The 27,101-nt window shown below is 41.0% G+C and overlaps 1 protein-coding gene across 1 annotated transcript in view; it reads right to left on the bottom strand.

Moving 5' to 3' along the window:
• CCDC146 (coiled-coil domain containing 146) overlaps nucleotides 1-27,101 on the bottom strand; it is a 140,591-nt gene that overhangs the window by 28,780 nt on the left and 84,710 nt on the right. Inside the window, exons 3-9 of the mRNA XM_007450083.1 lie at nucleotides 20,960-21,042; nucleotides 17,841-18,050; nucleotides 9,855-9,912; nucleotides 7,831-8,004; nucleotides 5,708-5,781; nucleotides 4,565-4,792; nucleotides 3,732-3,918 (exon numbers count right to left, since the gene is read on the bottom strand). Of these exons, the coding sequence (XP_007450145.1) occupies nucleotides 3,732-3,918; nucleotides 4,565-4,792; nucleotides 5,708-5,781; nucleotides 7,831-8,004; nucleotides 9,855-9,912; nucleotides 17,841-18,050; nucleotides 20,960-21,042 (1,014 nt within the window). The remainder of the gene's footprint in view (nucleotides 1-3,731; nucleotides 3,919-4,564; nucleotides 4,793-5,707; nucleotides 5,782-7,830; nucleotides 8,005-9,854; nucleotides 9,913-17,840; nucleotides 18,051-20,959; nucleotides 21,043-27,101) is intronic.

The following is a 27,101-nucleotide window of genomic DNA, read 5'->3' as shown; positions in this document are numbered from 1 at the left end:
GAATATGTGTGGGTTTATTTCTGGGCTCTCTATTCTGTTCCATTGATCTATATATCTGTTTTTATGCCAGTACCATGTTGTTTTGATTGCCATAGCTTTGTAGTATTGTCTGAAGTCTGGGAGGGTTATGCCTCCAGCTTTGTTATTTCTTGGGAGGCCCATCTTCTACCTGCCCATGCCTAGACTTGGCAAATGCTTCAGGGAGGAAAAAGCCTACCTGTCTCTGTTCACCTACGAAGTGTTTATGCTGTTTTAGAATTTACTTCCCACAACTCTCATATGTCTTTTTAAAATATCTGATTTTTAGTTTATCCATTTTTTCTGGCTACTATGACAGGAACCATGGTCTACTGCAATATTTCATATCTTAACTGGAAGTATAAATGGCAGAATTACATTTTATATTATGTTTATGTACCCCTTCTATTTTATTTAATTGAGATTTTCTGGTAGAGACCAACTTAATTCTGTTTAGGGTGTGTCATAGTTTAGAACCAATATTGTGACTTTTATCAGTGTATAACTGCTTTTGAGATCACTAATAGGTATTTCTCTAAGTGACAAATTATCTTACTGCTTCTATTTATCTTTTTACTTTTAAGGTGAATGTTTTGTTGAGTCAGCATTAGCAAATAGTTAACAGACTGACTTTACTTACTACTGGAATCACCACAATAGATTACTAAAGGCAATGATAATTTTTTTCCTATTATTGTTTAAAGAAATCTTACTTATGGTTATTTGGTCAATAAACAGCGATTGTATTATCAATAAAAACAACATTTGCTGCTCTTAAGAGCTTCCTACTCATCACATCTAGGATTCCACTAGGTCTTCGAAGAAATGTTTTAGCTTCTAATCACTGTAAATCTCACCGTGATTGAGGTGGAGTACCAGAAGGTCTGTGTTTACCCAAAGTTCCAACTTAACATCCTAATGTGAAAGGCTTTGGGCTAAAATGGAATAGCTTGTAGTAAGCCAATACTTCAAGTAAGAATAATTTGAAAAGTTGGATTTAAAAAATATATGTGAACATATGAGAGTTGCAAAGGTAAATAGAGTTAAAGTCTTCAAAGTTTCTATAGCATTATCCAGGAAGTAGTAAAAGAATTTTTACTGGACTCTAATAAGTTAAGGATGAATGGTGTAATCTTTAGGATAACCACTCAAGGGATGGAAAGAGAATGCAAAACTAATGCATATCAAAAATGGGGAAAATAGGGGCTTCCCTGGTGGCGCAGTGGTTGAGAGTCCACCTGCCGATGCAGGGGACACGGGTTCGTGCCCCGGTCCAGGAAGATCCCACATGCCACAGAGCGGCTGGGCCCGTGAGCCACGGCCGCTGAGCCTGCGCGTCCGGAGCCTGTGCTCCACAGCGGGAGAGGCCACAACAGTGAGAAGCCCGCGTACCGGGAAAAAAAAAAAAAAAAAAAATGGGGAAAATAGAACAATAGAAAATAGAAGTTGAACAATTCATCTTTTTGATTAACCCAAAAGAAGAAAAGATAGGAGAGAAAATGAGACATACAATAGATGGGACAAAGAAAAAGCAATAGTAATACGGTAGACATAAGCCCAAGTGTATCCATAATTACATTAAACGTTTTTGGACTAAATACAAGAACTGAAAGGGATAAGTTTTCAGACTAGATATTAAAAAGTATATCCTGTGTATGAAAGACACACCTAGATGAGGACAAAGAGAGAATGAAAGTAAATGGATGGATAAGGAAATAATCATGCAAAATCTAACAACAACAAAAAAACTAGTGTAATGGTTGATTGTACTAATATCAGACAATGTAAACTTTTATGGAAAAAAGCATTTCTATAGTTTAAAATATTTCACTGTCATAAAAGAATCAATCTACATTCAGGAATTTTAATAAAACAATTAAAAGTAGATGAGAAAGATAAATACTGTTGTTTTATTTAATAATAACAAGTAACTGTTCTATTTGTTTTGCAAAATTGTGAAAAGCACATTTTGCCCCATTGAGATAGGAAAAAAGGTCTATGAGTGCCATCTGACAGCAAGACCAAGACCTAGTCATTTAGAACACTCATAACTCTAACCAGTTATTTTCACACTTTGCTAAATCTTGGTCTTTCAATCAGGATAGGCTAGGTTATGCTAAAGAAACAAGCCCAACTATCATGGCTCAAAAGCATGAAAGCTTATTTCTTGCTCTGACAAAGCCTGTGGCCAGTCAAGGTGATTCTCCACGACCACAGTTGGCTCAGCATTCCTGGGATGCTTCCATTTACAGCACTTCCATGTCATCATGTACTTCCACAGTGGCCACGGGATGGGGGAAAGAGCTAGAGGGTCTCACACTGCTCCAGGATGGAAGGAACATGTGTCATTTCTGCCCACAATCCATTGGCCAGAACCAATCGTATGACCCTGCTCAGTGACAGAGGGTGCAAGGAAGTATAAACCTTCCATATTCCCAGAAGGAGAAGAGCATTAGGCTTATAGGTTAGGATCAGAAGTGTCTACCATAGCTGGAAGCTCCTGTTTACATTTCTGAGGTCGTGAACCTCCATAAGGTCACGGACCATGACAATCCTGAAGAAAACAGGTATGATTTCTGTACCCCCAGCTGCTTAATCTCAGAGATTGATCTCATTTTCACCAAAGGAAGCACTGGCTAAGGCCTGGGCACAGGGGTGCAGCCCTCTCAACAATCCACTGCCTTTTAGCACTGCTTGGTTGATTAGCACAGGGAGTACCACGTGAGAGAGGAGGGAATCAGAGGCAACAGGACCAAAACCCCTCCATTTGGGAGCGCAGAGGTAGTAAGAAAGTAACAGCTATACTGAGCATTCTCTGGTTGTAGTACATCTCTGATACTGCACAAAATTATCCAGGTAGCCAGACATTGGGTTCTGATGGCCCTTGACTAATTGGAGGTACAGGCTGACTGTCCATCTATATTTACATGATCTGATCTTGTTTCTGACTATTGTAGTCTACAGTGACCCCATTCTGGATCTGACTCTTTCAGCTCCTTCAAATATAGTGGCCCACTTGGTCCTACCCTGTAATGAACCCGTTAGCTCTTCCAGAGCCGGATGGCCAAACTGCCTCCCCTGGCCAGGCTGATGCTTGATCCCAATAAGACATTTCTCTAATCTTGGGCTAACGAAAAGGTTGAAACATGCTATAAGACAGAGCCTCTATAACAGGTTTAATCCATTTTAAAGTTATCTTTTCTCTGTTCTTTTCCTTTCCCTCTTTATTGACAGCAAAAACAAATTCTTGAAATATTTTTGCTTAAAAAAGACAGCACTGAGGGAACTCCCTGGCGGTCCAGTGGTTAGGACTCTGCGCTCTTACTGCCAAGGGCCTGAGTTCAGTCTCTGGCTGGGGAACTAAGATCCCACAAGCCGTACCAGCGCGGCCCAAAGAAAAAAAAAAAAAAAAACCAAACAAAAAAACCCCCAAAACAGGGCTTCCCTGGTGGTGCAGTGGTTGAGAGTCCGCCTGCCGATGCAATGGGTTCGTGTCCTGGTCCGGGAGGATCCCACATGCCGTGGAGCGGCTGGGCCCGTGAGCCATGGCCGCTGAGCCTGCGCGTCCGGAGCCTGTGCTCCGCAACGGGAGAGGTCACAACAGTGAGAGGCCCGCGTACCGCAAAAAAAAAAAAAAAAAAAAAAAAAAAACACCCAAAAAACAAAAAGACGTCACAGAGCTTACAAACCCGATAGTGGTGTTTAGCACCCACCTCTAACAGAAGCCTTTGATGCAGTGCTTGAGTTTGAGTGAGTGCATCCCAGGACACTTTCAAGAGTAGCTCCATTTTTTTTAAATTTCGAAAATCTCGCTCTTTCTCTCTCTGCTTACGAGAAAGTTCATCATGGTAGTTTTGCTTGTCCGTGAGACAGTTTCGTAAATTGAGATCCAAGATCCCTCTGTTCCAGGTAAAAAGAGAATATGAAAGTGATTTGTCATCAACTGCCCTTCATGTTTTTCAAGACAGTGTGCTCAGCAGGTGCATACAGAACTATTTTCATGCTAGAATCAAATTGTAAGTAATGCCCAAAGCAATTCTGTTTGCAAGCTCTTGTCAGAGTCACAGCCACTAAAAAAAACCCAAACAGAAGAGCAAATTGGCAGAGGCAGAAGTTCCTAGTCTCCCTGAAATTTTGCTTAAAAATGGAAATTAACACTCTGCCAGAGACTCACACCACAAAATTGCTTCCATTAGGAAAAAATCATGATTACCTCAGAATACAATAATTTTCAGGGAAAAAAATCCCTCAATTATAGCATACTCCAGTGATATAATTTCCCAGAGGCACGTTTTAGAAACTGAAAAAAATGCGATAGATTGTGTCCTTAAGTTTTTGGGCACAGGAAATTGAGGGCAGTGAAGAATAAAGGATGGAGAAATACTTTGAAATGCTTTATTTAATAATATATTTTTATTAATGGTAAAAATGTAAAATTCTATAAAAATGTCTATTGAATCAATATAAATGTTTGAGATTATGTTTTGAATCCTCAAATATAAATTGAAGAAAATTTAGATGACAGAAACACATTAATATAACTAACCTTTCAGTTAGTGAAGTTGCTTCATTCTCTCTGGTTAATTCCAGTAGCTTGACCAACTGGTTATACTCTCGTTCTTTAATTTCAAGCAAGGCTCGTTTGCCTTCAACTTCCTTTATTATGTCCTCCTTTTCTTCCATTACAGCATTAATTTTGGTTTCAACTTTCTTTAGGGAGTCATTTAGCTCTTTGAGTTCAGATTCCACGACCAGTTTTTTCTTTTCCATTTCTCTGTGAGGGATACATACATACACATATACATATGTACACAACACATACATGAGTTTGCCTTATTTTGAGCCCAGGCTGTCTACCTATTTTTACTTTCTGACCAGGCAACAGAAGGGCTAGTCACAAATTCAGTGATCTCAGAAGTGGGGTGAAGATGACAGATGAGTGGGACTGAGGGGATATCTCCACTGAGTGCCGCTGAGGGCAGGAATTTGTCCAGCCTCCCCACTTTCTCCCCAGATCCCCACTGCTACCGTCTCCTGGGATTCTACCCTCAACCTGACCAGCCTCCCTGAATTGAGGTAAATTTCTCAACTTTGGTGCTAGTGGGCTTGGCTTTTAGAAACATTACTAGTGTCTGCTGCTTTTTTTCTCTCTTCTTTTAAGATCAGTCACCAGAGCAATCAGTACTTCTCCAGATTTTTGTATCTTCACTTATCTTTATCCTTTTCAGTTCCTCTAAACCTTGAGAATTCCTCTGCCTCCAAATCTACTCTGAATGCTTGGGGGTCTTACGTGAATAGCTGGCAAGTGAAGAGTTACTGTCACTTGGGCTTTAGGCGTCTGGCTGGCCAACATATATCTAGACCATGAAATTCTACACAGTTCCAATAATTTATTCCATACACAGATCTGTTAAAGTCAGTTGGTGTTCTCCATAGAGATATGATATAAAATTGGAAAGAGAATATTGTCCCAAAATTAAGACATAAATGCTAGGAATGACAGTAATGTGCTGCACTGCATTCTCCTGCAGAACTTGATATATACAACCTAGACAGGGCCAAATGCAGATATTTCTAAAATTATAACAGTAATTTGATGTGTTCAGTGGTTAATATTCTTGTTTTAGCATGCACACATAACTTGGGGGAGCGTGGGCTGGGAGGGATAAAAAATAAAATTAAGCCATACACTTTTTTGCGTGTTGTTTTTTCTATCTCTTTTCCAATTTGTACAGGAATGGATTGATGGTGGACCACTTCATCCTAGTAAAGAAATGGAACCATGTTAAATTATGTAGTCTTGGACCAGAAGCAGTCAAGCAAATTAAACAGGAAAGAGAAAAGAACTACGAGGTGTAGAATTCTTACTATCTGTCCTGTACTATGCAGTGTGCTTTAATTATTCCATTTAATATTCATAATGACCTTACAAGATGGTAATGGTTGTTATCATTTTAAAGAGGAGCTGAGTGTAACACATCCTCTGGGCGCTCTGCGTAGATTCCCTTTATGGAGGTACACCCATCCCTCAGAGGTTGCAGAGGCTGCTGACCACTCATGCTTGTTCTCTCCACAGGATTGCCATGGCTGGCAGAGGTGCCCTGTCGGGGGATGGGGAGTGGAAGGTGGAGGGGAGCAGGCTGTGACCCATGTGGAGATATAGCAGCCCATCCCTCTTCCTCAGGGTGGAGCAACCTCTGCAGTGCAATTCATGGCATCAGGTTGCCAGGAGGGTTTTCCTGAAACCATATTTTGGGCCGGCTTCGAACCCCACCTCTAGGCTGTTTCCCTCGCTACCCTATGGGATTCTCCTTAGAGCTCCTGCTCAGTGAATACTTGTCTTAATCTCTGCTTCTAGGGAACCCTGCCTAAGACCGAGGCTAAGTGAAGGTACATAATTTTCCCAAACTCACACAGCTTGTAAGTAGCAAGGCCAAGATCAGAAGCTAGTTTTGTCTCACGCCACTTTGCACTGTGCTCTGTGGATTCGCGGAGGATTCACTTTTAACCTCAAGAATCTTATGTACCTGGCAGGGGTTGTGGAAGAACCCCTTCCTGCCTGAGGATCACACTGGACTTTGGGGTCTGTCGTAACACAGATGCTTGGGGGTTGAGGACATCCCTGCAGTGTGGTGCATTTCTCCCTGGGACCTTGCTCAGTCTTGAGGCAGATCTAAATTTTGTGAGGCTGAAACCTGTACAATTTGAGGAGCTCTTTTTTTTTTTTTAAGTATTATGTATTTATTTATAAATTTATTTATTTATTTATGGCTGCGTGGGGTCTTCGTTGCTGCGCAGAGGCTTGCTCTAGTTGCGGTCAGCGGGCTTCGTTGTGGTGCGTGGGCCTCTCATTGCGGTGGCTTGTCTTTGTTGCAGAGCATGGGCTCCAGACACGTGGGCTCAGTAGCTGTGGCTCGCGGGCTCTAGAGCGCAGGCTCAGTAGTTGTGGCACGCGGGCTTAGTTGCTCTGTGGCATGTGGGATCTTCCCGGACCAGGGCTCGAACACGTGTTCCCTGCCTTGGCAGGTGGATTCTTAACCACTGTGCCACCAGGGAAGTCCTGGGGAGCTCTTTTTAAGAAAAAGAATCAAAAGTTATAAATGATAATTAGGCTCAGGGCCTTGGCAGTGGTTCGTGCATGTGAAGCCTTAGTTTCATTGGGTTCATTGTAAATCCACCTGTGCTCAGTGCCTGTGTTCCGGGTGGCAGCTGGGTACGTCTTGGCCGACTGCTCTGACTCTTAAGGAAAAGGAGGTCAAAGTGAATCATAACTGTCCTCTAAGCCAAGGTGTCTCAGATGTAGTTTTAAGACATAAGTCTAGGTTACTTCGATTGTTTTGAGACCTATTATACAAAGGTTTCAAAATAAAATGAAATTTAATTATCTCCTATAACATACATGCAGGCCCTGTATCACTTTCACGGTGAGAGGGAAGTGAAGTGGAATCAGACAGACAAAGAAGGATGCAGTAATAACAGTAGACAAAAGAGGTTAGAACATTTGCTTGCTCTTGAAGGAAGTGATTATGTTTGTGACACTCATTTCCAGTATTGAAAAATGCTTGGTGAGGTTTAGAGAGGCCTTTTCCCCAGGTCAGGACTCCAATTTAGAGTGATGCTACCAAACACTCCAGAGTCTTTTGTGAATTCCCAGAGCCCAGGTTTAGTCTGATAGAGTCAGTCACAACGCAGAACGTTTCAGTGTGTGTGTTTTGGTCTTTGTCAAACATTTGCAGTCAATCTTCATACCCATGCACCTTTATGTCCTTGCAGGCACAATGTTTAAATAGTTATGAGCTGTGAGTAACATACCTTTAAGGTGACCTGATATTCGAACAATTCTTCTAGTTCCTTCTGCCCCTTTAGTAATTGCTTTTGCTTGGATGTCAAATCTTCCCGTAAATTTTTAATTTCTAATTTCTTCTGCATTACTTCCTTACGTAATTCTTCAGTGCTTTCTCTCAATACTCTCATCTTCTCCATTTCCTTTAAAAGTCATGAAAATTATCAGATTATACAGAGTCTGAGCAAACATTCGTCTCCCTAAAAATCAAATTAAAAATAATTTTACTCACCATTTTGATTATATTTGTTTGGAGATTCATGAATGATTTCTTGCAAAGTTAAATGCAACTTATGATTTCTGACCTCTTCAATAAAGGCATGGCAATTATACTGCGTGTGTTAAACATTTCACGTTAGATTTGAACTCATTTTAAAATTAATGCTCTTTTTTATCTTCCTACATTTTAAGTGTTTCCTTTTTCTGAGTTCATATTTATTTCATACCAAAAAGCATTAGTAAAAATTTCCAGGCTTTTTTCTAGTAGCTTGGTGATTTGGCAACACCAGATGCAAATAATCTTTGAATATCAGGTTTATGGTTTTCCTGAGTCACACATGAGAATTAAAGATTAGGAAGTTCATATTTGGAATACCTTATACTTGGCACTCCTTAATCCCCTGCTCTCTTATTAATACCACTTCTCTAACTCAGGCACATTATCCCCAAATGCCCTCTGCCCCAGACTACTAACAGGTCTTTGTTTCCCATGACTGATTTTCTGGGGAGTGTCTGACTTGTGAGAGAGAAGCCTTCTCATACTCAGAAGGTCCACACATTACTAATGACTAAGTGGAAGGATCCATTTAGCCTGCTCTGGCCTTTCTGCATATCACCCTCGTCCTCCTCCACCGTGGCTTCGAGGGTAAAATTGGTGATCCTATGGTCAGGAACTAAAATTCACAATGCTTTTTCCCACAGAATCTGTGTTGAAAATGATGGTTAGGAATACTTCTGTACTAGTATATAATATATACATAATTATATTAATATATAATATGTATTAATATATTCATACTCATATATATTATAGCATTTTACTCTATGCATATAGAGTAAAGGCATTTTACTCTATGCCTTGGAATTAGACCACCAACAACATACTTTTTAAATATAACCATTTAGAAGGTGAAAGCAATGCAAAGTGTGATGATCTCTGTATTTACTTTCTATGACAGATTGCAAAAAAAGGGACATAAATTCCTCCTATTCTTGTTTGCATGCCTCTTTGCAATATGTCTTTGTCCTTATTCCCATTAAGAGGTAGGACCTATTTCTCTCCCCATTGATTCTAGATGTGACCATGCGACTTGCTTGGACCAATGTGATGTTACCAACAGTGATTTAAGCAGAGGCTTGAAAAGTGCGTGAGTTGGGGTTTGCCCTCTCTTGAGACTGTCTGTCTCTTTCCTGAGACTGGAAACACTTCCACCGTCATGAGAGTAACTAGTGACCTGTGACCTTAGACCAACTAGCGGCCCAACTGGCTGGCATATGAATGAAGCCATCCTAGGCCTTCCAGCCCCAAATGAGCCAGCTCAGACCAGAAGAATTCAGAACTGAGGAAAATAAGAAATGGCTGTTGTTTTAAACCACTGTTTTGGGGCAGTTTGTTAGGCAGGAATTAATAAGTGATGCACCTTTATAAAAATTTCTTGTAATAAGCTTGAGACAGTCAGGAAGCTATGAGAGTAATAGCTATAGCAAAAATAATGTTTTTAAGTGCCAACCGTTTTTTCTTCTGAAAACAAAGCAGATATTGTCCAACTAAACATAACCTGAATTAGATGCCAAATAGCTAAATCCTATAATAGGCACCACTTATGTTTACTGTAAAAGTTATGCAGATATTCCTTTCAGCACCATCCATTGTTAAGATTTCTGGGTCTTTCAAATGTTTCAGGGATGGTTGTTGTGATAAACGTTAATATTTATCAAAAGGGATGTTTCAATCCAGCTGTATTTAACAAAGTCTAGATCATCTAAGACTTACTCCTGGCTTAGGTATCTTCTCGAATTCCTTTATTATGAGGCTTTTCTCTTCCATTAAGCTGCAAAACAAAAACAACTTTGACAAAGTACAAAAAAGTAAACTATTTCCACAGTAATAACTTTCTATTTTCTCTTCTCAGAATGCACTCCCAGGTGTGTTTGCCAGACCTGGTGTCCATCCTTTGTGATGGCTTCACTGAGTCCCACAGGCCCATTTAGGTGCTCCCTCCCCAGTCCTGCCTCAACACTGTACACACACCCATCAAAGCAGTTCTCTCATCATATTGTAAGTGCTTGGGAGCACGAACTGCCCCCCAGACTCAAGTTCCTTCAGGCAGGCTCTGGATTTTTTCTTTTATTTGCAATAAACTAGTACCTGCCTGGATTACTGCTACAGCCTCTACTGCTTTCATCAAATTATCAGATCCCACTAGCCAGTAGGTCTAAAGATGCATGCATACCAGGTTTATTTTTATGAAATTGTATTTGCAATAAAGTAAATTAACATTTGTGTAATAAGTGTGCACCACATGGAATTTAATATAGGTTAGTTGTGTGGACCACAGGCTGAAGTTGAAGTTTTTCAGAGTTTTGAACCCTTACACCTTTCCTTTTAGAGCTTGCGTATAAATTGCTATTTTACTTCCAAGCTGTTGATCCTACACCTCAGCCGTGTTGCCACCAGGGGGTGGTAGTGTGCTGCCATCTCTGGATTGTAAAGACCACCTGAGCGTCCCTGAGTTTCAAAATGATGATGTGAAACTCTCCCACAAGACTTACAGTCTTTTCTTTAAATATAAAATGATATTTTCTTAAACAAACATAAAATGGATAATTCTTTAGGACATTTTAAATTACATTTCTATCATCCGTTTTCTCTCTCTCTCTTTTTTTAATCTTTATTGGAGTGTAATTGCTTCATAATACTGTGTTAGTTTCTGTTGTACAACCAAGTGAATCAGCCATATGCATACATATATCCCCATATCTGCTTGCTCTTGAGCCTCCCTATCGCACCTCTCTAGGTCATCGCAAAGCACGGAGCTGATCTCCCTGTGCTATGCAGCTGCTTCCCACTAGCTAACTATTTTACATTCGATAGTGTATATATGTCAATGCTACTCTCACTTCGCCCCAGCTTCCCCCTCCCCTGCCCCGGGTCCTCAAGTCCATTCTCTATGTCTACATATTTATTCCTGCCCTGCCAGTAGGTTCATCAGTGCATCAGTGCCATTATTATTATTTATTATTTTTTTTTAGATTCCATATATATGTGTTAGCATATGGTATTTGTTTTTCTCTTTCTGACTTACTTCACTCTGTATGACAGACTCTAGGTCCATCCACCTCACTACAAATAACTCAATTGCGTTTCTTTTTATGGCTAATATTCCATTGTATATATGTGCCACATCTTCGTTATTGATTCATCTTTCGATGGACATTTAGGTTGGTTCCATGTCCTGGCTATTGTAAATAGTGCTTCAGTGAACATTGTGGTACATGTCTCTCTTTGAATTATAGTTTTCTCAGGGTATATGCCCAGGAGTGGGATTTCTGGGTCATATGGTAGTTCTATTTTTAGTTTTTTAAGGAAGCTCCATACTGTTCTGCATAGTGGCTGTATCAATTTACATTCCCACCAACAGAGCAGGGGGGTTCACTTTTCACCACACCCTTTCCAGCATTTATTGTTTCTAGATTTTTTTGATAATGGCCATTGTGACCTGTGTGAGGTGATACCTCATTGTAGTTTTGAGTTGCATTTCTCTAATGATTAGTGATGTTGAGCATCTTTTCATGTGCCTCTTGGCCATCTGTATGTCTTCTTTGGTGAAATGTCTATTTAGGTCTTCCGCCCATTTTTTTTTTTTTTTTTTTTTTTTTTCCTTGCGTTATGCGGGCCTCTCACTGTTGTGGCCTCTCCCATTTGCGGAGCACAGGCTCCGGACGCGCAGGCTCAGTGGCCATGGCTCACGGGCCCAGCCGCTCCGCGGCATGTGGGATCTTCCCGAAACGGGGCACGAACCCGCGTCTCCTGCATCAGCAGGCGGACTCTCAAGCACTGCGCCACCAGGGAAGCCCCCGCCCATTTTTTAAATGGAATTGTTTGTTTCGTTGATATTGAGTTCCATGAGCTGTTTGTATATTTTGGAGATTAATCCTTTGTTGTTTCATTTGCAAATATTTTCTCCCATTCTGAGGGATGTCTTTTCATCTTGTTTATGGTTTCCTTTGCTGGGCAAACAAAGAGTGTTTTTCCTGTGTTTTCCTCTAAGAGTTTTATAGTGTCTGGTCTTACATTTAGGTCTTAATCCATTTGGAGTTTATTTTTGTGTATGGTGTTAGAGAATGTTCTAATTTCATTCTTTTACATGTAGCTGTCCAGTTTTCCCAGCACCACTTATTGAAGAGGCTGTCTTTTCTCCATTGTATGTTCTTGCCTCCTTTGTCGTAAATTAGGTGACCATATGTGTGTAGGTTTATCTCTAGGCTTTCTATCCTGTACTATTGATCTATATTTCTGTTTTGGTGTCAGGACCGTACTGTCTTGATTACTATAGCTTTGTAGTATAGTTTGAAGTCAGAAAGCCTGATTCCTCCAGCTCCATTTTTCTTAAGATTGCTTTGGCCATTCAGGGTCTTTTGTGTTTCCACACAAATTGTAAATTTTTTTGTTCTAATTCTGTGAAGAATGCCACTGGTAGTTTGATAGGGATTGCACTGGATCTGTAGATTGCTTTGGGTAGTATAGTCATTTTCACACTATTGATTCTTCCAATCCAAGAACGTAGTATATTTCTCCATCTCTATGTCATCTTTGATTCCTTTCATCAGTGTTTTATAGTTTTCTGAGTACAAGTCTTTCGCCTCCTTAGGGAGGTTTATTCCTAGGTATTTTATTCTTTTTGTTGCCATAGTAAATGGGATTGTTTTCTTAATTTCTCTTTCTGATTTTTCATTGGTAGTGTATAGGAATGCCAGAAATTTCTGTGCATTAATTTTGTATCCTGCAACCTTACCAAATTCATTGATTAGTTCTAGTAGTTTTCTGGTGGCATCTTTAGGATTTTCTGTGTATAGTATCATGTCATCTGCAAACAGTGACAGTTTTACTTTTTCCAATTTGTATTCCTTTTATTTCTTTTTCTTCTCTGATTGCTGTGGCTAGGACTTCCAAAAGTATGTTGAATAAGAGTGACGAGAGTGGACATCCTTGTCTTGTTCCTGATCTTAGTGGAAATGCTTTCAGTTTTTAACCATTGAGTATGATGTTTGCTGTGGGTTTGTCATATATAGCCTTTATTATGTTGAGGTAGGTTCCCTCTATGCCCCTTTTCTGGAGAGTTTTTATCATAAATCAGTGCTGAATTTTGTCAAAAGCTTTGTCTGCATCTGTTGAGATGATCATATGGGTTTTATTCTTCAAGTTGTTAATATGGTGTATCACATTGATTGATTTGCATATATTGAAGAAACCTTGCATCCCTGGGATAAATCCCACTTAATCATGATGTATGATCCTTTTAATATGTTTTTGGATTCTGTTTGCTAGTATTTTGTTCAGGATTTTTGCATCTGTGTTCATCAGTGATATTGGTCTATAATTTTCTTTTTTTGTGATATCTTTTTCTGGTTTTGGTATCAGGGTGATGGTGGCTTCGTAAAATGAATTTGGGAGTGTTCCTCCCTCTGCAGTTTTCTGGAAGAGTTTGAGAAGGATTGGTATTAGCTCTTCTATAAATGTTTGATAGAATTCGCCTGTGAAGCCATCTGATTTTTTCTTTTTTGTTAAGAAACATTGACTTTTTTCCTTTAAAAGATGTATACTTTTATTTATAGAAATACATCATTCATAATCCCACCCCTCTCATACCACAATTGATCATTTTTATTTTCCTTGTATATTTTAATGAAATTATATTAAATATGTATATATTATTGAATCCATTTTTACCTAACGTGTAATTAAAATAGTTTCCCAAGTTGCAAAACGGACTTCATAATTAATAGTTTAATAGCTAGTTTCAAGGTTTTCTAGTGGGTGGATGTACCATAATAAAATAATCCTTAATATTGATATTATCTAATATATACTGAACCTACTGTATGCCACGGTCTTCACAAACATCATTTCTAAACTGCAGATCCTTTCTAAGTGGCTATTGTTACCTTCAATGTACAAATGGAGAAACTGAGGAGTTAGGCACCTCTTCCAAATTCACCTGTCAAGGCTGAAGTGACTATCAAACCCAGCTCTATCTGACTCCAGGGTGCTTTTCAGTATCAAGCTCCCTCTGGAATACATTGCTATTGAAATATTCCACTATTTTTTAGAAGTTAGATTGCTTTAGATTTTTTGCTTTTATAAATAGTAATGTAATAAACATCTTTATGCATTGTCTGTTTTCTCCTTTTGGGTTCTCATTTTTGCGTGGCATTACTGCGATGAAAAAACGTTATTGTACGTGTGCCTCTTGATATACATAAACCTGTAAACTTTCAAACTGACATTAAAATCTACATCTGACATTTTCAGCTTTTCTGACTCAGGGGTGGTTCAGTGTCAGAGCTCCTCAGGATTCATTACTTTTCTACAGCAGGAGTCCAAACTGAAACCATGTCATCAAAGGGTTTTGGTTTTAAGGACTTGTGGGTGAACAGGGACTGCTGGAAGCCCTGTGTGCTGCCAAGTGCGGACAGGCATCATCCACATCAGGAGCAGAACCAGCCTGAATGGGTGGAAGTTATAAGAAGGGAGATTTCTAAACGAATACAAGCGAAAGCCATCTAAGAGTCAGGCTGCCCAAAGCTGGACTGGGCTGGGCTTGGCTGGGCTGCTGTGGGCCCCCATCGCTGGAGGTGCTGGAGCACAGACTGAGTGGCCACTGAGAGAAGCCTCAGGTGATTCTTAGAGTAGTCAGTGCTGAGGACCGCTCTGTGGACCCACAGTTCTCAATCTCTGACACGACTCAGAATCACACAGGAAGTCCGTAAGCAATTCAAACCTTGCCTTGAGTGGGGAGGCCCGGACAGAAAGTGGAATCGTTAGTTGTAGGGTTGGATCTGCCTTGTAAACGTGTATCTCGGGTGTTTCTCTCTCAGTTGTGAGGACTATACGCTGCAAAACCTGTTCTAAGCTCGCTCTGTTCTTGGTTGGCACAGGGGGAGCAGGAAAGGTTTGGTGTTTATTTTTTTTAATGTTTAGAAGGTAAAATCTGCTCCAGCTGTGAGTTTTTCCTTACTACTAATCCTGATGCACTGTATGGCCCTCTGTCATATTCTAACTTTCTGGAATTCCAGAGGCATCACTAAAATAATCCCTCTGTTCCTTTCTTACCAGATCTGTTTGTTTCTTGGTTCCAATTTTGCTGTTACTGTTGGACTAAGAATGGAAAATGACTGCTAAACCCCTGGGTGAGCACCAACAGGGAAGCAGCTATGGCAGAGGAAATAGTTACGAAGGCCACGGTCACACTGTGATAGTCCTGCACACGTGCAGCACATGTGTCCCCCTCTCCACGTCCACACCCATGACAGACAGCACTGACCGACCATGGCCCTGTTTCCCCAGCTAACGGAGACTTGTCAGAATATATCAGATTTAGCATGAGAGACACAACTGATTTGCCGTCCGAATCTCAGGACTTAACTAGTAAGCAGGGAAGCCCCCAAAACGTAACAAAGTGAAGGCAAGGAAAACCTTGAAAAGAATACTGAAAAGTCTTTTCAGGGAAAGTTTTTGGAAAGATAATGACTTCTACTTTGTTTCTAAAATAAGTTCTCAACAGTATTTATTTAATGACTTCATTACTTATTTGTAATGTATTTACTTAATTTATTTAAGTAGGTTACATATTCTTTCCTGAACTGCATATTTATCAAGAGATCATCTATGAATATTAATCCAAAACCAGGAACTGTTGTAACAGATTTAATTATTAACCAGTCATGTAATTATGCTCAGCATTAGCATTTAATAGGAGTTTATATTATGTGAAAACGTAAGAAAATCAACCAACTTATAGAAGAATATCTCTTCTCTAGCATATGTGAACAGTATATTGTTCTTAGTAGCTGCCAGTGAGTCAGAAGTTCCTGAAGATGCTGGGGTGGGGGAGTGCTAGTTATTTGGGCTTCTGTTATTCAGGCTCTGAATAAAATGAGATTTTGTTGTGCTGATTTGAAAAATATCATCTGAATATTTGGATGAATAGTGTTTTTTCTTTTTTTTCCCCCCTCCCTGGCTTAGTTTCTTTATTTTTATGTGGGGATGGAAATATCTACTTTTTTCCTGGGAAGGGAGTGTTGAGTGAATTTGTTTCCATACCATGTAATGTTAAATATGTTAAGCCAATGAAGTATACAGCCTATAATTCTTTCCTGGTATTTCTTTTGGTATCACCATTATTTTTATGAAAATAAGTTTGTTAATTCTTGAGCTGCTAGTATTTGAGAATGCAAGGGAGTTTGCTTAAGCTACAGTATTACATGTTAACAAATCCAACATGAATACACACTAAACATTTCTGCAAATGTTAATTTTGAATGTCCTTGTTTACTGTAGGTCACTGTGTACAGTCCTCCACCTCCAGCCCCATCCCAAGCAACTCAATGAACAATTTGCCTGTCTATACCTAAAAGGCAAGAGTTCTGGTCTTTTTTTTTTTTTTTTCTTCTCCCCTTGGCAGGAATACTTGGAAATTTTAAACAATTTAAATATCAACTGACTTATGGTCCTCTTACCCTTTTGTGGAAATGTCAAGCATTCATATTTTCAATACTAATGAACAGCCACCAATTGTTTTAATTTCATTATTTTCTCAACTGAAAGAGTGCTTACAGAGCACAGAAATAGGTAGGCTTTCTTTTCACAGATCTCACTGGTGAGCCTGAAACAAGTTTAGACTGAAAGACAAAGAAGAACTCAGACTTCTTTCCCCCTGAATATAATTCTCCTGATTAAGCTAGTCGTCTTCTTCCCCCAGTTGAAATAATAGGCCCCAAAGAGAGGATTCAAAACCAGGGTGGGCAAAGTCCTCCAAAGGTCACCGAAGTCATTCGCTTATCTCTTGGCAGGACTGAGTTACATTCACTCTGAGGGAACTCTACCTACTCTTAAAAATAGCCAGAGAAAGTTCTGTCACCTTAAATGGTAACAAATTCTAGGAGAGGTGGTTTGGCTTTCTCTCCAGTACCCAGGCACAGCACAGAGCACAAAACCTGGATTGCAGTTGTTTTGAAATTCAGTCTAAATAGTGTGATTTGCTGAACAAACCCTTTCACTGACTTGCTCTTCACAGGAGGAATGTTAGAGGAGATTTTAGAAATAACATTTATCCCTTCTAGCAATACATTTCTGCTGTAGTTCACTGAATGACATCCTCCAGATTTGGATAAGTGAATGTGTCTTCCAAAAGGGTATCACTTTCTTCCTTGATCCTAAGGAATAGTCTGGTAATAGGAGAATAGGGTTGACTATGTGGTCCCCATTCCTGTATTAGAAGAATCAAGTGAAACAGATGTGACCCTCCATTCACATACAGCTTGTTTGGCAAGTGCTTGTGGGGTACTGGCCATGCAGACATAGGATCTGATATCGCAAGAGGATAAGGGGCCACCACCAGGGCTGGAAAGGCGGAGAGTGTGTGGCAAGTCCTGGTTCTATGGAGTGTGTTCTTTGGTTGCAGCTCCTGATGGGTACGGCTTTCCTGACACACAGAAACCACTACAGGGATCTCCTCTTCCTGAGAGCGTCTCCCTGTCACCTGAGCTTTTTACTGCAAGTTGTGTACCCTTCTTTTTCAGGGACTGCCTGTTCTAGGGACTCAAGGAAAGAGCTAGGCTTGTCGTCCTTTTAACACTGCTCTCTCATACTCTACCTAAAATTCCTTCTTCAGTTAGTCTAATTTTGCTCATTTCATTTATGTGGAAACAGCTCTGCTTGTACCTGTCTTCAGCGAGCTTCAGAGAATCATGTACTTACCTATTCAACCTGTACTGATTATGGAACTCTCTTTCCTTCACTGCACCATATTCATTTTGATACTTGAGAAGTTGTTCTCTCATTTTGGAGACCTCGGTGGTGAATGCCTGTGGAAGATTATCAGCCTGCTTCAGGTGAAACTCCTGCTGTTGTATTTGCTCAGTGAAATGTTTGGCCTCCTGTAGCAGTTGGACCTCTGACTCTTGCATGCTGGGTCCCATAAAAACAGAGATTTGCATAATGAGAAGTGTATGCCTTCAATACCTTTTGTAACTCCTGTGGGGAGGGTTCTAGTGAGGAGTGGAGGGAGTATGTCCACACTGCTGCCCCTTTTCCTTCCATTCCTGGGTCCAGTTCAGTTCAGTGGCATTTTTGTGCCAAGTCTTGTACTAGGTACTAGAGGCAAATGGAGCTCACAATCTAGCAGAGGGGAGCAGATGTGAATAGGCAGAGGGAATACCAGCTGACAAGTGCTACCACTAGTGTCTTGATCAAGATGGTGGGAGATGACAGAGAAAGGCTTAGTTGGATGGGAATGTGATGTTTGCACTTGACATTAAAGAATGAACATGACCTTCCAAGGGTGGGAAGAATAATAATGAAAAGAGTGGGTTCTCCCTCCAGCTTCCCCAGCAACCCTGGCTTTCTCGAATTCTTGGACTCTCATGACCTGATTGAAGGAAAACCTTTTCTTCCTTAGTGATAAGAAAAGGCAGTAAGTTTTCTAATGACACTTTGCTAGGAAACTAGGAAGAAAAATCCTCCTGTAAAATTATGGACTTAAATTAATTTACAGATTTCTGATCATAACATCAGTGCCTGGCTACAGCTGGACGTGAATGTCACAGCAGAGGGTGATTCCTACAACTCCAGTTATATTCTATGGCTTTGGCTTTATCTTGGGAAAAGGCTTAGGCATCTGGCTAGAGGCAGAACTGAACGAACATAGAAACTGGACTTAATGGAATCTCCAGTAACCTTCTAGAAATCATTCACCTATGCTGCATCATACGCTAACATCAGCTCCAGCCTTACCGGCAGACTTGATTTATCTTTCTCAGAAACCCAACTTCCTCACATTTGCCATGTCTCCTGTTCGGAAGCAAGACCCTGCCAGTTCCTGTTTTAAAGGCAGGTGTGTGTATGTGTGTGTGTGTGTGTGTGTGTGTGTGTGTGTGTCCGTCCGTCCGTCCGTCCGTCCGTCCCCAGCAACTTTCCTCACCGGGAGATATCTTCAGGTTTCTGCTCATTTGCAGAGATTCCCAATAACTTAATCAAGCCTGTCTCAACTGAAGTTACCAGCCCCACCCATTTTCTCAGTCTTCAATATGTCATTTGCTCAATAGCAGAACAGTTATTGGGACATCCTATGTTCCAGGCGCTACGTTAGGTACCAAATAGCAACAACAGTTATAAAGATAATAGATGCGATTTCCGTTAATGAAAGCTGGAGTTATTTCTTACAGTTCAATTTCCTTGTATATACTTTGTAAATCTGAAGTTACCTGATGTCCTTAACATGAATCTTCAACTATGGAATTGTAAGGTATTGGCTTGGGCCATAGTGCCTGTTTTCCCTCAGAAAGTGGGTGAACAAGGTGGTTAGGGTTCCAGCCAGAAGACAAGTGGTAACTTACACACACGGACTTGAAATATAGCGTCAGCAGAAGAGAATTTAACAACTCTTAAAATGTGGTTTCTATGGAAGACTCCTTCAATTTCAGCCCAGCATTTCCAGCCTATATCTGTCCTGCTACGGCCCCAGCAGCAAGAGTAAAGAGTCTGTATCTTCATGCCTCTCCCACCCACCAGACAGTGGGGTGGGAGAGAGTGGTGGGTGTTGGTTGTAATCACAAAAGAGGGAATTCAGGGGTCAGGAGGGGGTAAAATGTGGTAGCAGAAGGGAAGTAATGGTTTTGCAACACAATCTGGAAGGAGAAAGAAATAACGCCATAGCCTTGGTCCCGCATGGCTCTCTGACCCTGGAGGTCGGTTAGGAGCGGAGATGGAGCTGAGTGCATGTGGGGTGGAGGCAGAGTGAGGGGAACATAGGGATGCAGTTCTGCTCTTCTCCTTCACTGCTCCCTCAGGCTCCCATCCTCAGAGTAGCCAAATGCATGGGCTAGAAAAGAAGTAGGAGTAATGGTTGGAGGTCGGGGGAGAGGATGGCTGGGGAATCACAGGATGGAGTTTCCATTCACGGTGTGTCTCCTTGGAGTTTAATGAAGATGTCATGCAAAGCTGCGAGGCAGAAGACGGGGAAAAGGAAGAAAGAGGCTTGGGAGTAGCAGCGGAACAGGACTTGCCCTTCTTTCTCGCTCTCCTTCTCCTTGATTCCCAGTGGCTGATGGCAGATGCTTAGGGAGCCTTGTTGAATTATTCTGTTGGAGCCTTGTCTTCTGACCTCTGCTAATTAGGACTGGGCTAAGGCGAGTAGCCAGGGATAGGAGGAACAGGTGAGAAGTAAAGACAGGAATCTCAGCAGATGTAGGCTGGGCTTGTCACAGAACCTACACCTCTGAGTGATGAAGAAAGGTGGGGAGGAGAGAATCTTACAGGAGTGTCCCGTAGCAGAGAATGCCAGCGCCTCACCAAAGTCCCCTTGGCACACTCTAGGGGTCGCCTGTAGCTTCGATGGGCAGTTATCACATATAGCAACAGCATCTGTATGCCTCTGCCTGAGAGCTTTCTCTGGCCAGTGGAACTTGCTTGACTTCTCACAGGGTAAGCTAGAAGTGCCAGGAGCTCACCTACCTAGAAGCAATCTTTGATCAACGAAGGATGGAAATTAGTGAACAAATATGCCAGCGTCCTCACCCTTCCGTGGGAGAGCTCTGAGGCGTGTTCTGCAGTCACTCAGAGAGTCCTCAGTGAGACTGAGCCCCAGTTGCCTGCAATGTTAGCCTGAAGGTTAACACCCCCCCAGCTGGATAACACCCTTCCCCCATCTCGCTTCCCCACTGTCTCACGATAATTTCTGGTATCACTTCTTAAAACGCTTGAACTCACATCTTCGTCTCAGAGTCTGCTTTTGGGAAAATGAGAAATAAGACAGGTCCCACTACAAGTAAGAAGCAGAGATGTGAGTAGATGTGTCTTCACGCCGGTAAATAGCATACCTTATCACGGTATCATGCAGCAAGGTGTACTTGGCTTTTAACTCTGCCATCCTGCTTCCAGGAAGTTTCCCCATAGCATGTAACTAGCAAAGAGAACACAGGAACACAAGACCACTATTAGCCGTCACCCCCTTTATGCTTTAAGCAGAGATAAAATGGATATATGGATGTACCATAAAATCTTTCAGGTAAACATTAGGAAACATATGAGGCAATAAGGCATATTAGAAAGATGGTAGGTGTTCAGAGAAAATGGTTTTAGTTCGATTCTGCTCTGAGTTCTTGGGCAAGTTCTTTTACCTCTGAGTTCTTTTACCTCTCTAGATGAAGGCTGTGATTTCTTCATCTGTAAATCAAGGGAAGGAATTGAGTTAAATTCTTTCAATTCTAAAACAACCATATTTCTAGGTTTAGCAAACAACCTACAGAGTACAGATTACTAGGATGGCTATTTGTAAGTTGAGAGAACTAATAATTATTGAGCATCTTTTATGAGCAACTGTTGTACATCAGTTATTTTATTCCTGAAAATGTTTTGTGAACAGGAATTATCTCCATTTCAAACTAAAGTTTAGAAAGGTTAAGTAATTTGTTTAAAGCTATAGAGCTAGTTAAAGGCAGAGTCAGGATTTAAACCCAAGTGGTCCAGCTCCAAAAATCCATGATCATTCCTCTGTACCACGATGCCTCTGCCTCTGCTGTCAAAGAAACATGAAAATTTATCTGGTACACAAAGTGATTGTATTTATTCCTTTTTCATTTCTGGCAAAAGAACTTTTGATTTACTCTCTGAGTTAGGTGATAAGTAGCTAACAGACATCATAACACAACATCAAACACTAAAGTGTTACCATAATGCAATGAGCATTTGCATTAGGTTGGACTTAACTGCTGGTGACATGGCATCAAAAAATAGAACTAAAGATAAGATTTGGGTTTCTCAATGCCCTGTTGTTCTTAGCTCAAAATATTTCTTGAGTCCATCCACTTTCCTCTCCCTTCCCTATCCCGCCAGTCTCGGTCACACCGTCTCTCAGCCGGACTACAGCGAAACTCCAACCGCCCCCTCCCCATCTGTGTTTCCACTCAGGGCCCCTATCCATCTACTTTCCATGGAGATCATTTTTAAAAATCAAACATTCTCTTGTTATGCTTGGTGCTCAAAACTTTTCAAGTGGAATAGAATTCAAGACCCTTGGTACAACCCCTGAGGTCCTGTCTGACGCTGCTTCCCTGCCATCAGCCCCTTTTCACAGCACCGTCTTCCAGCTCCTACTGCTGCAGCCACACCGGCTGCCTTCTGTTTCCATAAACGCATGAAACCCTTTCCTTCCTTAGGCCTCTGCATTGGCCATTCCTCATTCCCACCCTCCTTCACTCCAACTCTTTCTTCGTACCTCAGCTTCAGTATCCATAAAAAGGCCTTGAAAAGCTTAAAAGTTCATAAAAAGGCCTTCTCTGAAGTCTATATCTAAGATGGATACCCACATACACCGCACCCCCCAGACAACTCTGTACTTCATAACATAACATACTACCAGCTGTAATAGTACATTTATTTATTATGATCAGAAGAATGTTATTCCTCAGCTGGTATAAAGCCCCATGAGGAAAGGGCCTGGGTTACCCTGTTCTTCACTGTATCCTCAGCCAATAGAACCCCAGGCGCAGTGTAGGTGTTTGGCATATACGTGCTGAGTGAGCAAATGAATGAATGGAACCGAGAACATGCAAGTGCCTGAGTCTACATAGTGGGGTTTCATGGTTTCTCTACCAGAATCAGGGTAGGAAAACATTGTTAAATGCACTATGCAACCATCTCTTTGTGAAAGTATCTGGGATCTTTCACGAGGGCCCTACAAGCTGGTGCCAGGCCTGGGTTCCAGTCCCCACAACCCTCGTTTTTATGTATGAGTGAAATATGGGGAACAGGATTTTTAAAACCTTTGAGGAGGTTCCACTTCTCACTATATAATTTATGTGTAACTTCTTGTTTTTAATTTAATTTAATTTAATTTGTTATTTTTTTTTGGCTGTGTTGGGTCTCTTCGTTGCTGCGTGTGGGCTTTCTCTAGTTGTGGTGAGCGGGGGCTACTCTTTGTTGTGGTGCATGGGCTTCTCATTGAGGTGGCTTCTCTTGTTGCGGAGCACGGGCTCTAGGTGCGTGGGCTTCAGTAGTTGTGGCTCGTGGGCTCTAGAGCGCAGGCTCAGTAGTTGTGGCGCACGTGCTTAGTTGCTCCGCGGCATGTGGGATCTTCCCAGACCAGGGCTCAAACCCGTGTCCCCTGCATTGGCAGGCGGATTCTTAACCACTGCGCCACCAGGGAACCCCCCATGTGTAACTTCTTAAGTGTTGAGTTGCTGTTGGTGGGTTGACCTAATGTTAGATTTTATAGACATTTAATTAAACACATTTATTTTGGTCCTGCAGTTTTCTTTCTGGATTTTTGAGCCAATACATAATTTATTTTGTATCACAGACATTGTCAATGGCTCCTAAAAAGGGTGTAGGACATAGGCACTGTACCTTTAAAGTCTAACTGGTTAAAAAAATTTAAAAAGCTTTGCATATGGGCACTCTTAAAGGAGAAAAGTAACTGGGAAAAGGTTATGTGTGTGAGTGTGGGCTTATATGAGTAGGTGTGTACAACGAAGGCCACATGGGAGCCAGCCTTGTAACTAGCCAACAAACTAGCCTAGTAAGATAGCCACTGGAGGTAAGCCATTGGGTAAGGTAATTATGGAATCACATGTTTAGAAACACATATAGTATTTTGTTTTAAGGCTGAAGAGACCCTTACCTTCCACCAACTGCCCTGCACAATGGAAACAAGTGAATTGACATAGGGCCTCCCTACAGTAGCCCACAGTTCAAGGAGAGAGACACAAAAGAAATTACGGAATGCTTAAAACTACACTCAGTAGTTTTATTATTCATAAAAAAGTATATTTGGTATATTGCAATTATTTTCTTTATATTGTAAGTTAAAGCAAATAAGTAAAATTATAAATTATAGACCCTCTCCAGGGGGTGGAACTTCCAGAACGGTAGTGTGAAGAGCTCGATGAATCCTCTCTCTCAAAGAAACATTGATTAAACTGGTCAAAATTATCTAAGACAACCATTTACGGTGTCTGGAAATTGAACTAAGGGTGTGCAAGAAATTGAGAGGCATTTATTTAACAAAATCTACTGAAACTCAGTAAGAGGAGTGGGAGACTGTGGTATTTGCACCATGAGCTGCATCCATCACCCTTAGCTCCCAGTTGTGTAAGAACTATTCCGGGCAGGGTTGGCGGCCAATGAAGAGCCCACTGCCCCCAACTTCCTATTCCTGAAGATGCATTCAGGCGGGTGGGGCAGCCCCAGAAAACTGCTGCACTCCACCTCCCCTCCTGCCCAGCTCCATTTGTGAAAGAGCTTCACCAGGGGGCGGCTGCAGCCGTTCAGTAGTGCCCACTCCCCACTCCCCAAGCTCCTGCTTTCCAAGGAGTCTCTGGGCAGGCGTGGCAACCTAGGAAGATCAGAGTCCCCTAGCACCCCAGCTTCTGCTGATCAAGTGCTGCCTGAGAATGCTCACTTTATTTGGAACAGTGTAGACTATTCATGCCCAAGAGCATTGTCAAAAACGATAGCTATCACAGGAATGAACAGTAAGAGGAGGCTCATAGCTTGGTGATACCGGTGGAGGCAGATCAGCAGAAGTTTAACAGAGAAATCGTGGCCAGAGACAGTCAAAGAGGACCCTGCTAATATCACAATCAGTACTGGTGGTCCAGAAAGCTGTGGAAAAGCTCAAGGCTGTGACCTCTCAGGCGTGACCAGAGAGGGTACTTCCAAGCTATCAGTCGCTGAGCTGAAGGTGGGGCAGATATGTAAACGCCCTGAACCTTGAAAGTGGTCCCCAAGCCACATACAGACTCAGTGGAAAAGGATGAAACCTTTACTGGCTCGGGAGGCTTAAATACAATCTCTGACTAATCAATGACTGACCAAGCTATGGAGCACGGCACCCAAGAAGCCAAACTTAATAAAAACAAGGAAAGATTACACAGAGACAACAGAGGCTGCACACTACGGAGGATACACTTCAGAATTAGTTCAGCCAAGTCACTAAACAAATAAACGTTTGAACAACAATAACAAAGGCAAAACAGCAACAGGAAGAAGGCTGGAGAGGATCAGAATCCGAAGTTGCTCTAGCGTTATCCAAAATGTCCAATTTTCAACAAAAAATCATGAGACGTGCAAGGAAAAAAGGTTGGTAACTGCTTTGGGTGTGTAGACGTTGGACTTAACAAAGACTCCAAATAGAGACTATCAATAAAGTACTGATCTCGGATAAGAACTAAGATTTTTTAAATGATGTCCTTTGGGTAGTAAGAATGTATGGTTTTTATATTTTTATTTTTGCTTATCTGTATTTCCTAATTTTCTCCAATGTATACATAGTACTTTTAATAATACAAGTCTGTTAAAATATGCTTGAAAACTATTGCTGTAAGCAATAGGAATTCAGAGCAGCATTTCAAACTGCAGAATACTGTGATCAGATCCTAGTGGCAGATACAGCCAAATTCTAGCTCAGACTTGTTGAAAACTCAGCTGTATTTTCCCTAACTTGAGTCTCATCTGAAACAGCAGTAGTTCCAAGCTTGATGGCACGTGGGCCAGGGATGCCTGTTGGCAGGTTTTATGACCACAGAAAAAGCAGGAAGGTGGAGAGATTTCCTTTCCTATTTGCTATTTCCATCACTCCACCAGCCAGATTGCCTTTGGTACCCCAGAATCTGGAAGAAAGCTGACAGGGCAAAACATCTGATATGCCTTTGTAGTTTTTACATAACTTGGAAAAGGTGAAGTCATAGATGTTTGGAAAGAGGACTGATAAGCTATCTTTATTTGGTCTACTCTACTAAAAACAAATCTCTTAAAAAGAAAAAGATTCAATTCTAGTAGATGAAATGCTTTGCTCATAAACATAAACGTGGAAAAGATAGTTGCATTTTCACACTGCATGATACAACCGGGTACAGAAACCAAGTTTGTCACGTATTAAAAATGCAGAATCTAAGAAATAGAGAATAAAGCCCGAGCTTAAATTGTCAAAGAGTATACACAACAAAAGGTTAGATATAATGTCATAAGTTCGTAAATATGATTTCACAATAGGTACTTGTATTACTGAATTGACTTGTTCGTAATTGAGAATGGAAGGAAACATTTACTCTAGAGCTCAAAGTTTAACAAGAGTTCATGATTCATAGATGACATGTAATAATATGGAAAAAATTTTGAAAATTGAAATTTTAGGACATTCCAAGGAAAGTAATAGCTCAGTAAGAGCTTTTACCAAGTGAACTTATCTGGACGGGGGTCAGCATGAGGAAACAATTAAGTGTTTGTGTGGGTGTTTGCAGGGCAAGCAAGGTGACCATCGTTATTAACCTACTCTATTCCTGTTGCCTCTTTGACATTACCTACTGGTGGTCTCATCCTGAGAAATAGCTGCCATGCTGTGGGAGGTAGACATATCCTTATCATCCTTATCTCCCTCTCACCCTCTCCCTTTCACTGCTAGAAATAAACAGCATAGCCATTTGACCTCACTCAAATGCAATTGAACTCTCAACAGTGATTCATCACTCTTTTTGTTTGACTTTTCCCCTTAGTTGTTATATCAAGTTTTAGCTTCTCTGTACACCTAACTCATTTACCAAACAAAATTAGGCCACCTAAACTCATCAACAAATCCATTTATCTTACACCTACACCCACTCTTAACTTCTTTCCCCAAATCTCAAAAATGAAATCTTCCTTTCCTCCTGTCAAGTCCAACCCATCCACCTGTGCTCTCAAACATATACTCTCCTACTTCTTCCCAGGCATCAGTTATACCTTCTCTCCTTTATAACCTCTACGTGTCCTACTTTGCTGGCTCAACACATAGAAGTCAAGTACGTTACAAGTGGACTTTGAATTCCAGCTCTGCTACTTTTTAACTCTGTAATTAGGAGTAATATTTAATCAATCTGTACCTCAGGTTTCTTCAGTTATAAAAGAGAGACAAAAATAGCCCCCATTACATAAGACTCTAGTGAAGACCAAATGAATCCATATATGTAAGGTATTGAGTATAGT

This window comes from Lipotes vexillifer, unplaced genomic scaffold (assembly GCF_000442215.2).
Source record: "Lipotes vexillifer unplaced genomic scaffold, Lipotes_vexillifer_v1.1 scaffold712, whole genome shotgun sequence".
Classification (NCBI taxonomy): domain Eukaryota; kingdom Metazoa; phylum Chordata; class Mammalia; order Artiodactyla; family Lipotidae; genus Lipotes; species Lipotes vexillifer.
Note: the sequence above shows the minus strand (reverse complement) of the source record. Positions and strands in the feature narration are given on the sequence as shown.